Below are 12,444 nucleotides of genomic sequence, written 5' to 3' on the forward strand. Positions count from 1 at the left end.
CTAGAAATGTTTACTTGCTTCACTGATTTCTTGGTATCGCACGTGTACGCACATGTTCATGGAGCTTCTTGGGCTGCAGTGGAAGTTCACTGTTCAGTGCTAATCACAGGGAGCTGAACAAGGAGGGTGAGGGTTTTGCTTTTATAACTCTTGTAATATCCCTGCAGTGTACAGCGCAATATATGCAGTCCAGATCATTATTATTTGGACAGTTATACATTTTTTTGTTCTTAAGGCTCTGTGGTTCAGCACATTCAATTTTGAAGTAGAATAATGGATACTACATCAAAGTGCCAAGTCTCAGCTTTAATTTGAGTAGGTTTATTACAATATATAAAGAACTATGTGTGAGATATAACCCTTTAAACACAGTGCCTGAAGTTTAGAGGTTCAGAAGTATTGGACAGATACATATCAAAAATGATCATATTTAATATTTTGTAATGAATCCTTTGTAGTCAATGACTGCCTGAAGTCCTCAACCCACAGACATCAGCAGACCCTTTATACTGTAGGGGTCTTTCTGGCTTTAAAGTGGTCCTCAACAAGTGGAATGCAGCTCAGTCAGATTGAACCACATGTGAACTCTTTATGCCTCTGCACTTGTGACAAATTTGAGACAAAGGTTCACTTGGACTCAAGAATGAATTGATTAGAATTTGGTGGTCAGAGGTCAAAGGTCGTCTCTGTGACCTCACAAAACATTTTCTCTAACACATAACATTTGTTCTATTATCTGCACAAGGTCAAAGGTCAGCTTAAATGTGACATCATAATGTTTTGCAAAAACACTTTTCTTGCCATTATTCAACACCATAACTCAGGAACAGAAGGGGAGATTGTGACTATATTTCCTGCAACTGGCCTGGTCGCTGGAGGCATACAACCACAAGGTGGTAATTCAAGTGTCCCGTGACTTTTAGACCCCTAAACTTCAGGCATTATGTGTTAAAAGGGCTATATCTCACACACAGTTCTCTTATTATTCACCGTAGCCTACTCAAGTAAAAGCTGAGACTTGGCACTTTAATGTAGTATCCATTATTTTATTTTAAATTGAAGGTACTAAGGCACAAAGCCTGAAGAACGAAAAATGTGTAATCGTCTAAAAACTTACAGTGGAGACTGCAGCTGCAACAGATGATTCACACTTAGAAACTAAAAATACATCAGCACAAGTAATTTAAGTTTCTGGTTGGAGTACATGTTATATTATTGGGAAAACTCTCACATTCTGTCGCTCCAGTTATACAATGAACAACAACTATTAAAATTAAAGAGAACTTTTCAAACAAGATGCACAAAGTGCCCTCCACAGGCAGGCAGACAAACGCAGTGGCAGAAAGTGAGAGGCCTGGAAAACAACAGCATGAAATAAAGAAAGCAACATGCCTTCATACAACACAGTGGAAAAAAAAAGAATAAATATATGTGTGTGTGTGTGTGCTGAAAAAGATCTGGTTTAAATACACCCTTTAACTTGACTTTGGAGCAGCTGCAAAGCTAAGATTGGGATGTTGTGGGAAAACACTTTATCTTGGCTAGTAGTCTGGCTGCAAAGTATCTGAAGCTGTATGATGGCTCAGCTGTTGAGGCAGTAGAACTGGTCAACAGTAGACAACAGTGGTTGAATGTGACAGCTCCCAGGTGGAATTGTTTGTAAATGTGTCAGTATAAAGAAAGGTCTCTCCTGAAAATAGTCAGACTGTTCTATTCAGAAAATATTGATACAGCCATTTTATTTCAGTGCTGCTGGAGAATGTCGGTGAGGAGCTGGACCCTATCCTGGAGCCGCTGCTGCTAAGACAGACTTTTAAACAGGGCGGTGCCATGTGTATTCGCTTGGGAGACTCCACCATTGAATATGCTCCTGACTTTCGCTTCTACATCACCACCAAGCTACGCAACCCCCACTACCTGCCCGAGACCGCCGTCAAGGTAGTCTAAAGGGGAACTGCCTCAGGCACTGCCGTATTTTTTGTATCTCAGTACACTCTCACTCACTTCACATCGTAGAAGCACATTTCTAACTGTCCTTTCCAAGTTATTAACACCTCAACCTCCATAAACACCTATAGCAGTCACACACAAACAGTCATAGTCAGACACATAGACAGGACAGTCCTTCAATTGTGCCAGTCAGTGTGGTCAGAGCATTCCCTGACAGTAGCCACACACATGCACGGCTGTTTTCAGCAGTTGTCTGTGTTGTTGTAATGAGCCCGGTGCAGTCCTCCATGCCTCCTCTACCCACCCCTTCTACACAGATGGAGCAGGTGCCCTTTAATCCCACCGCAGCTGAGGATGGCTGTATCTTCCACAGCAGAGCTGCTGCCTAACACTGAAGGGACTAATAAGATACAGGCTCTTACAGGAACCAGCACAGACATCTGTATTCCTCTGCCTTTAAAATCATGTTTTTTATCACACCTAGTAGTGACAAGCAACCTGGTTTGTTGTGCGATCTGCAATGTTTGACAAAATGTGAAAACGTTTTCACACTATGTATATTACAGTATTACTTAAGTGTAGATGCCATATAGGGCACTGTATTTTCTCTTTGCACCATGTAGCCTGAAATGTGCCATTTTGGCAAAGGAAAGTTGTTAGTTATTAGTCTAGGTATGGTGTGTGACACTCTCCACAATTTGGATTGTGTTGTCTCAATGTGAAATTTAAACTCAGCAAATGTTTGTGACAATGAAGAACTATTCAAACGTTTGTTCCAAAACAACTACTGATAGATGAGTGCTACATTTACTTGTTGGGTCTTACTTATTGCATCATACCACTGAAATGACAGCACATTTTTACCCCAGCAGCACAGTGAATCATCACTCACTGATACCACCTCCTCAGTGAAACAGAGCCCCCCCGCAAAAAAAAAAAAAAAAGAATTCCAAGAAAAGGAGCATTAAAGGAAATTGCATTACAGAGAGGCAAGGGGTTGGGAAGCATTACTGAAGATCACATTTCAAGCATCTATTTGCAGGGGCCCCGCTCTTTATGGGCCGCTATTAGATAGATTCAACTCATTTTTCACAACTGGCTCAATCCTTTTTTCCCCCTATTGCTTAAGTCTTTTTTTTTTTTGCCTTCAGTCCAGTACACTATGAGGCTTCCATTATTCCCACTAAGACCTACTGGAAAAGCACTGCCTTCACATACAAGAGGCAACCATCTAGGAAACCAGCCCGTACAGAGCTCAAGGGACAAAAAGGAAGCAAAGGAGGAGGGTGTATGTGTGAAAAGGACAAACAGGAGATTTATATGGGCTCTGAGTCTTTACCATCAGCTGAGTGGGTCTGCGGCATCAATAGAAATGGAATTAGGCCCCGGAGAAGTGCACTCGTTTATTAGGCCAGAGAGTAGATAGCAGATATAGGCTTTTAACCTCTGGGTAAGTGCGAAGCAGGACGACTGAGGCTGTGGTAAAAGACACTCCTTCACTTCAAGCTGTAACACCTTTTCAAGAAAAAAGTAAATGCATCGTACCTATACTTTGCCAAGACTGGAGTGGTTATTAGAATTGATTAGGTAGGTTAGTGGGGAGAACAGTGCTGGAGCAAAGATAATCAACACCGCACTGTAAAGTACCTCACTTAAATGTCTGAGAGCACAAGTGGGGCCAGGCAACCCCTCCCCCAAGCACACACAAACACACATTTGTGTGTGTTTTGAGTCTGTAAACTCTGTGTCCGTTTATCTCGTCCTCTGTGTTGCAGGTGACCCTTCTGAATTTTATGATCACCCCAGAGGGAATCCAGGACCAGCTACTGGGCATTGTGGTGGCCAGAGAGAGGCCCGATCTGGAAGAAGAGAAACAGGCTCTCATCTTGCAGGGGGCAGAGAACAAAAGGTACAGTTGCACACACCAGACCCATGTCAAATTTTATCCGATAAAATAAAATGTCTTATTCCACAAATTACAAACATTTTTTTCCCTATATTTTTTTGCAGACAGTTGAAGGAGATTGAGGACCAGATCTTGGAAGTGCTCTCCTCATCTGAGGGCAACATCCTGGAGGACGAGAAGGCCGTCAATATCCTCTCCTGCTCCAAGGTGCTTGCCAATGAAATCACAGAGAAACAGGCTGTGGCTGAGGTCACCGAGCAGAAGATTGACGAGACCCGCATGGGCTACACACCCATTGCCGTGCATTCAGCCATCTTGTTCTTCTCCATTGCTGACCTGGCTAACATTGAGCCCATGTACCAGTACTCCCTCACCTGGTTTATTAACCTCTTCATCAGCTCCATTGACAGCTCAGACAAGAGTGACGACTTGGAACAGAGGTAGGCAATGCTGACAAATGTACCAGCCAAATACCAGTTCCTACAAGTCAGTGGACCAATTCTGTTTGGTCTGGAACAAGATTATTAAAACGCTAATGTATGTCTATATATTTCAGACTACAGATCCTGAGAGACACCTTTACTTACACACTATATGTCAATGTGTGCCGCTCACTGTTCGAGAAGGATAAGCTGCTCTTTTCCTTCTGCCTCAGTGTCAATCTACTCATGCACAACAAGCTGGTAGGGCTATACACACCCCTCCATACAATGTACACATTTACAACACCTTACTTAAAAACACATTAGTTACTTGATAACACATCCAACACTACTGTTAGTAAGCCATTAACCATTCAAAAAAGATGGTCAGTCTCATTTTTCAGAATCAGTCCATAACTGCTTTAAATTATCTATATTATGTATTTTGAATTTGCACAAAATTGCTATCCAGAGTAATCCCCAAAATGGCAAACCTCATAGTGAAATCACTTAATCACAAATAGTGGTTAATCCTCTTTAATAGCTTCATCAAAGTAATTAATGTTGTAGGTGGATGAGGGGGAGTGGCGCTTCCTTCTGACAGGTGGTGTGGGCCTGGACAACCCCCACTCAAATCCCTGCATCTGGCTCCCCAAGAAGTCTTGGGATGAAATGTGCCGCCTGGATGAGATGGAGAGTTTCAAAGGTCTGCGGCGTGACATGGCTCGCCTCAGGAATGAGTGGAAGAAGGTCTACGACAGTCCAGTGAGTTTTAAGCTGATTGGTTGGTCTGGGTGGGGCTCTGTCTGTGGGTGTTGTATATATTTCTGTATTGGTAAAGACAAATTGGGAAAGGTTAGTTGCTTTCTGTCCTTTCTCTCTTTGAAAAGATTTGTATGATTGAATACCTGATAAGACACCAGATGATCTAGGTTAATGCCCACATTTTTAAAATCAGCATCTACAGAAAGGCACCATTAAATCAAAATACAATGACAAGACAATTAGAAGGAGAAGAGAATCTGTAAATCCTCCCAAAACACAAAAATTCAGTCAATGTGCACCTTAATATGGCTGGCATGGCTGGGGTCTTGTTGTAGAAACTGCAAAAATGTTAACTTTCCCCTGAAAATGTGGCTGTGGTTAGCAGTCTTGAAACGAGGTCATATCTAGCACTAACAAAAGCATTTGAATTCTAGAAGTAACACAGGACAGGACCAAAATCCATAAAGCAGTGGTAAAGATATTTAGGATTTTTGCCACAGATTCTGCAAACATACACTGTGTGTGGATGCTAAGGCACTGTACAGACAATCTAAGGCAGAGCTGCTTGGCACCAGCTTGATCAATTAAATTGTTTGCCTGTGAGGAGACAGCAAACCTCGCTTCAGCGCCGCTTTGGGCGTTGTGCGCTGCTTTAATAGGCTCAAAGATAAAATTATTCAAAATGTAACACTTTTTGCACCTGACCTTTCAAAGTGGGCCCAATCAGATTATGGATGACCAAGTAGGTTAAATATGGAGAAAACATATTTCCATAAATGTAATGTTTGTGTAATTTAAAAATAACTGTATTGTTTTTTTCTCTTCAGTAAGCCTTTGAAAATTCTTAAAAATACAGCAGATACATCATATGATGACACATTGGTGTTGAGCTGCTAACACTGCACCTGATATTAAAGTAGGTGACCGTAGCTCAGACTGCTGGTCATAGAAGCCGTCTAAGATACAAATAAAAGCTATTTGTTACTTTCTTAATAAAACTTGGGCAAAAAAAAAAAAAAATTCTCCTCCCTGTGAAAGAGGAGGCTTTGGTGGACTGAGGCACAGAGAGGAAGTTAAGTATAATAGAGGGAAAGAAGATATTTGAACTTACAGTCAAACCTCAGCTAAACAGTGTTGGGTTTGGAGTTGGATGAGAGAGGAAACAAGGGTAGAGTGAGTGGGTTAAACTTGTTTTCCACTGGGTTTGGCACATGAAACACAGGCCAGCCTCACCCGCCCTGCAGCTCAGTGGGATTCCACTACACTCATGTACTTTTGAACGGCAGTGTGGCTGTGCTTTCCCCTTACCTCATCTCTCTCCACACACCAGGGACCTGCTACCACATCTATGTTAGATATGTTTTTCATTATTAACACCTGCCAAACAGGTTTTGCCTTTGTTTATTTGTTAGAGTGTGATAATTGTCTTTTATTTTTACTATCCTTTTTTATTATTAAGTGTGTTACAATCTTATTCAAATTCACACATTTTTGATTTTTACAGTATCGTGTAACCATTTGCTGATTTGGTGAGGCAGATTCCCCAGAGGTATTGTTCAAGTTTTATTATAGGTGTAGAGTAGGAAAGAGCAGACAGGGAGGAAACAAAGTGGGAGAGCAACACAATTTGCCTGTCAGGTACAGATGATGCACATACGCGCTCTCATCTCTGAATTATGAAGAATCTAAAATTGAAGTTTTATCAAATTAAACCTATTCTGTTCCTGTTGTGTTAGTCACATCTATGCAATCTAGATGCAAGAACAGCTGTTTAATCAACGTGTGGTGCACACACGCTCGTCTCTTTGCTGTCACACACACACACACACACACACACAGCCCATCTTTGATTTATAATCAACAGAATCAGCCATAACACGTCCCTCTAATTAAATCTAGTTTGTTCCAGTTGTAGAATTCACATTTATTCAATCTTGATGTAACAACAGCTGTTCAATCAAGCACACAGGCTCTCTGGCTCACACACGCTAACACACCCATGTACACACAGAGAATCCCCAGGAGATCCTAAATAGGTGTATCCGTCTCAAAGCACCTGCCAACACACATAGCCAGAAGTCTCTCTCGACAAACAGCCTGGGGGAAATAATTCCAAAACTTCCTGCTACCATTGCTCACTTCCTCTGGTGCCCTCGTTCCACAAATTAATCAAACATATTGCCCTGACCCAGTACCCAGTGGTTCTTCTGTTTCTCCACCTCTTTTTTCCTTCTGCTTTTTCTGTTTCCTCAGTCTTTCCTTTCCCATACTGTACATATTTATCTATCTCTCAGCATTACTCTCCTCCCCATTCACATTACAGATTACCCCTCCTTTTGCTTAATTAAATAGCGTAATCTCGCAACAGCTCGATGCAGTACAATTTCTTTTTACGTACAGTATAATGTGCTGTGCATATCTGCAGAACCCCCATCAGACTCCCTTCCCTGATGAGTGGCAGGAGAAGCTGAGCAAGTTTCAGAAGATGCTGGTGATTCGTTGTCTCAGACCAGACAAGGTCAGTTCATATGATTTTTTTTTTTACCAAAGACTGTAAAATGTTTTTTTGGACACTGAGTCGTGGATCCATTTCTTTAAACATCTCCATTATATAAATATGTCAAAATTCTTCAGAATTTCCAAACACTTTGGGAGTTACTTCAGGTTATAAGGACTAAACACATTCCATTCATTTGTCCTCCAGATTATTCCCATGGTACAGGAGTTTGTTTCTGAAAGTTTGGGTCGTCCTTTCATCGAAGCGCCACCCTTCAACCTGAGTAAGGCCTTTGTTGATAGCCACTGCTGTGCCCCCCTCATCTTCATCCTCTCCCCGGGCTCAGACCCCATGGCTGCATTGCTCAAGTTTGGAGATGAAAAGGTACAGAGACATCAGGGATGTTCAGCAGCTTTGAGGCCTGCTGTGTGTACAAACTCAAAATGAAAGGAGCAATTGAATCCTCTAGATTTACCAGTCTCACACAAAGGTTTTAAAAGCACTGAAAATTATTTTGGCTCCTTCCGGGGCATAAGCGAATGTATGTGTGTGTACAACTGTTCTTATCCCTTAGGGCTTTTCTGGTGACAAGCTGACCTCCCTCTCTCTGGGCCAAGGCCAGGGTCCTATTGCAATGCATATGATTGAGACAGGCATTAAAGAGGGCACCTGGGTGGTTCTGCAGAACTGCCACTTGGCCACCTCATGGATGTCAACACTGGAGAGAGTCTGTGAGGTCAGAACACGCACATGTGCTTTCTATACACAGATTCTGTACCCAGTTCCAATATACTGTATATTTATTTCTTTACTTGGTCTTTGTGGCTGCAAGCAGGAGCTGAACCCAGACACCACTCATCCAGACTTTAGGCTGTGGCTGACTAGTTACCCATCTTCCACCTTCCCTGTGGCTGTGCTTCAGAATGGGGTGAAGATGACCAACGAGGCTCCAAAGGGCCTCCGCTCCAACATTGCACGCTCCTTCTTAATGGATCCCATCTCTGACCCAGAGTTTTTTGGCAGCTGTAGCAAGCCGGTCAGTGTGTGTGTGTGTTTGTGTGTCTAAGTGGCTTGCTGTGCATAACTATCATACCTACATCAGTGGGTGTCCTACGCTCCTTTGTGTCTCTTATCACCCCTGCTGTTCATTTCAGAGTGTGTTTGTTTTAGGTGTGGAAATACTAAACAATCCCTGCTATTTATCTCAGACTATGCCTTTCATTTGTGCTTATCCACCTCTCAGGCTGCATTCAAGAAGCTACTGTATGGCCTGTGTTTCTTCCACGCCCTGACCCAGGAGAGGAGGAAGTTTGGACCTTTAGGCTGGAACATTCCATATGAGTTCAATGAGACTGACCTCCGGATCTCTGTGCAGCAGCTACACATGTTCCTGGAACAGTACCAGGTGGGTAGTTCTCTCCTCTCACAGATGATTCTTATAATTCTTAAATTATTTACAGCATTGATCTCCTGCAAAGCACTAACTCAGTTAAAGTTAATTATCAGAAACGCCATCAAATGCTTTCCCAGTTACACTACTCCATATAATGTGGGACATTATACAGACATAATATGCATACTAACACAACCTTGATCTGTCATACATGCTTTATATAGACTCAGATAAACTCAATTCATATTTCTGGCACGAAACAAAACTCTGTCACATGCAGATGCACATCCATCATCCATTTCTGCATACATACAGCATTCTACATCTAAGCAGATAATAGAAATTCTAGCTTTTACAAGCCTCTTCAGGCAAGCATCTGATTTCATCCGCCATATTCAAAACCCCTCTTGACATTTTTCCACAAACAGCTAGCACTCCAACCCCCCCACCATTCCCAGTTCCTCCACTATAGCTGAGAAAAAGTGGCAGAGATTAACTACGGAGAATATGTTTTTTGAAAAGAGTGACATTTTCATCTTGTAAGTGTCTCTCAGTGAATTTCTAATTTGTATCCTCCAGCAGAAAATGCCACAATGGCCACAACCCTACCCTTTCACCTACTGTAGTGTCAATTTCCATTCCACATCCAGGTCCTGAAGTGAATTTCAGCCAGGTGTCCTGGTGCATAAGCACATAAACAACACAACAAAGAACGTACACACGTACTAGGAAATTCTGCATTTGTCAGTGCTCACCCCTGCCTGATTTATTCTTTCTTCAGGAAGTACCATTTGACGCCCTCCGCTACATGACAGGTGAGTGTAACTATGGAGGCCGTGTGACAGATGACTGGGACAGGCGGACACTGCGCACAATCCTCTCTATCTTCTACACCTCAAAGATCATCGAGGACCCTGACTACAAGTTTGATCCCAGTGGGCTGTACTATGCACCAGCTGAGGGAGATGTAAGAAACAGAAAATCACACAAAATTGCTATAAATCAGATCAAACACCAGTCTTAGCATCAAGAAGGGCTCTTTATAAATCACAGCTTTAGCTAAGATTTGGCTGTAACCACATCAATACGCACAGGATTTTACAAAGATGAGGCAATGCAGTGTTATTGCCTGGGAAACTTTGCACAGAATTTCACACACAGTGGGGCAAAGCCTAATTTAGATGCAAAGCACCTCAGTCAACTGACTTGTCAATCACTCAGCCAGTCACGTTTAACAGGCTGCAGATTCACCACATGGTGGAGCTGTTGTCAAATAGCTCTTCTTTACTTTGATCATCTACAAAATGTATTCTGTCAGTGATTACACGCACATATGAGGAAAACCTCATCAAAAAAATACAATCCTTTGTTTAGGGATGCACCATTCACATTTTTTCACTTCCCAGCAACAAATCAAGGTTTTTCTTACCTGTTATGGCGTCCCGCTTTGGTTTATCGTTTGCGTGGCCGATGCTAATGCGCTAGCCCGTCAGTAGGATTCTCCATATTACGTTAACATCGAGCTAATCGCTACTTATTACCACTTGTTGGTCGCGACGGTACAACGGCTTTGCAAACATTGCAGGTTGTTGTCTTGCTTTGGGGTGTTTCTACAGCAAAGTATTTCCACACAGCGGACATGTGCTTGAACGGTTGGTTAGCCACGGTGCTGCTCAATGCTCACCTGCTAGGTGGCTGTAAACTGTGGGATGGATTTCCTGAGCGGCGGCGTGTCTCCTTACTCCGCGTCACATTGAGACACGCCTCCGTTCAGGAAATCCATTCCACATTTTGCAGGCAGTTAGCAGAGCAGAGGGCAATGAATCACTTGTGGAGTCATTTCAGCAGACAACATTAAATCACAGACATGGATCGGAAATCTCCGCAGGTTGGACCGGAAATTTCCGATCGGCACCATCCCTACCTTTGTTACTAGATGAAAGAGGCTCTCCGCCTCCTTAGCCTATTTCAACTACTTATTATACATAACCACATACCCTAGGTGTGTAAGAGCTGCGTTTGGCATGTATGACAGTATATTTGTTGTATTCTAGGTAGTTTTCTTTCTGAGATATAATATATACAGCATAGGGATGTTATCCAGTATAAATAACAAAAGTCTTATCTGAATATCTACCAATGGCTTGCCTTCAGTGACAACAGCTGAGCAGACCCATCATTTAGACCAGAGGTGTCCAAACTGTTCCACAAAGGGCCGTGGGGCTGCAGGTTTTTGTTCCAACCAATGAAGAGCACACAGTTTGACCAATCAACTGTCTGAAGGCTGAGATCAGTTGATTAAATGAGTCAAGTCTGGTGTGCTGCTGCTTGGTTGGAACAAAAACCTGCAGCCAGGCGGCCCTTTGTGGAACAGTTTGGACACCTCTGATTTAGACAAAGGCTGGAATATCATTGCCTTAAAAACTCAAGAAAAGTTAAACTCACTTTAATGTGTTTGTTTTTAAACTAAGCATATTACTGGACTCACAGTTGCTTAGCACTGTTGTTGAGCTACCTTTAAAAAGTCATTAGGAGATAAAATGTGTGTAACAAGGCACAGCAGGCAACCACCATCAGTGAAGGTTGATATATTTGTTAACACAAGTGCAATCTATGGTGCGCTCCATTTTATTTGGCATTTTGTTCTCTAGTGCTGCACCCCCCTCCAACCACATCTTTTATTCATGAAGTCACATTTACATAGTCATTATCATAAATGTCAGCAATCTAAGGAGCCAACTTGTTTTTCAGAGAGTGTTATTACTGGAGATGTTTCCTGATGTTGCGTTAAAAATTGTGCTCTTACTTCACTCCTCTCCTCTGTTTCAGCACAACAGCTACATAGAGTACACCAAGTCGCTGCCACTCAACCCGTCGCCGGAGATTTTTGGCATGAACGCCAACGCAGATATCACCAAGGATCAGGCTGAGACACAGCTACTGTTTGACACCATATTGCTCACACAGGTAAATCCAGGGAGCATATCGATTAGCTGTTATAAACGAAGTAACGTGCAAATGCACACACCTGTGTACCATGCGTTACAATGCTGAAGACACAGGGCCACTATTTCATGTAGCACCATGTCATTCAAACAGTAACAGCAACATGGTCCTGAATTCATTAATACAGTATACAATTAAATGACCTGGAGGTTTGTGAAAGTAAAACTGGGTGAAAAATATTAGACGTGAAACAGCACTGCAGCCTGGCATGGGAACAGGTGAAAAGAGTTCAATTTCACTGATTTTCGGTGCCAGCAGTGCCCTTGGTCGCTTCTCAAACCAACGCACCCCCTCTTGGCCAACATCCCAGATGCTCAGCTGGAATGTTTTCAAACAGTAGATAACTTGCATCACACCCTCTCCCAGCAAATGCACGACGTGAACATACACACAAAACAAACAGGCTGGAGTACATGCATTAAAACACATTTTCCAATACACTGAAACACTGTCTCACACAAACACACACAGCATCATTATGCTTCCCTCAAGTCTCTTTCGTAGG

At 42.5% G+C, this 12,444-nt stretch overlaps 1 protein-coding gene across 1 annotated transcript in view; it reads left to right on the forward strand.

The window, feature by feature from the left end:
- The window catches only part of dnah7 (dynein, axonemal, heavy chain 7), a 69,665-nt gene that overhangs the window by 47,765 nt on the left and 9,456 nt on the right, over positions 1-12,444 (forward strand). The window contains exons 48-59 of the mRNA XM_041056353.1: positions 1,748-1,938; positions 3,726-3,859; positions 3,961-4,296; positions 4,413-4,539; positions 4,849-5,043; positions 7,469-7,561; positions 7,748-7,924; positions 8,115-8,276; positions 8,376-8,576; positions 8,784-8,945; positions 9,715-9,900; positions 11,763-11,900. Coding sequence (XP_040912287.1) covers positions 1,748-1,938; positions 3,726-3,859; positions 3,961-4,296; positions 4,413-4,539; positions 4,849-5,043; positions 7,469-7,561; positions 7,748-7,924; positions 8,115-8,276; positions 8,376-8,576; positions 8,784-8,945; positions 9,715-9,900; positions 11,763-11,900 — 2,102 coding nt within the window. The remainder of the gene's footprint in view (positions 1-1,747; positions 1,939-3,725; positions 3,860-3,960; positions 4,297-4,412; positions 4,540-4,848; positions 5,044-7,468; positions 7,562-7,747; positions 7,925-8,114; positions 8,277-8,375; positions 8,577-8,783; positions 8,946-9,714; positions 9,901-11,762; positions 11,901-12,444) is intronic.

The sequence above is a fragment of the Toxotes jaculatrix genome, chromosome 15 (assembly GCF_017976425.1).
Source record: "Toxotes jaculatrix isolate fToxJac2 chromosome 15, fToxJac2.pri, whole genome shotgun sequence".
Taxonomy (NCBI): domain Eukaryota; kingdom Metazoa; phylum Chordata; class Actinopteri; family Toxotidae; genus Toxotes; species Toxotes jaculatrix.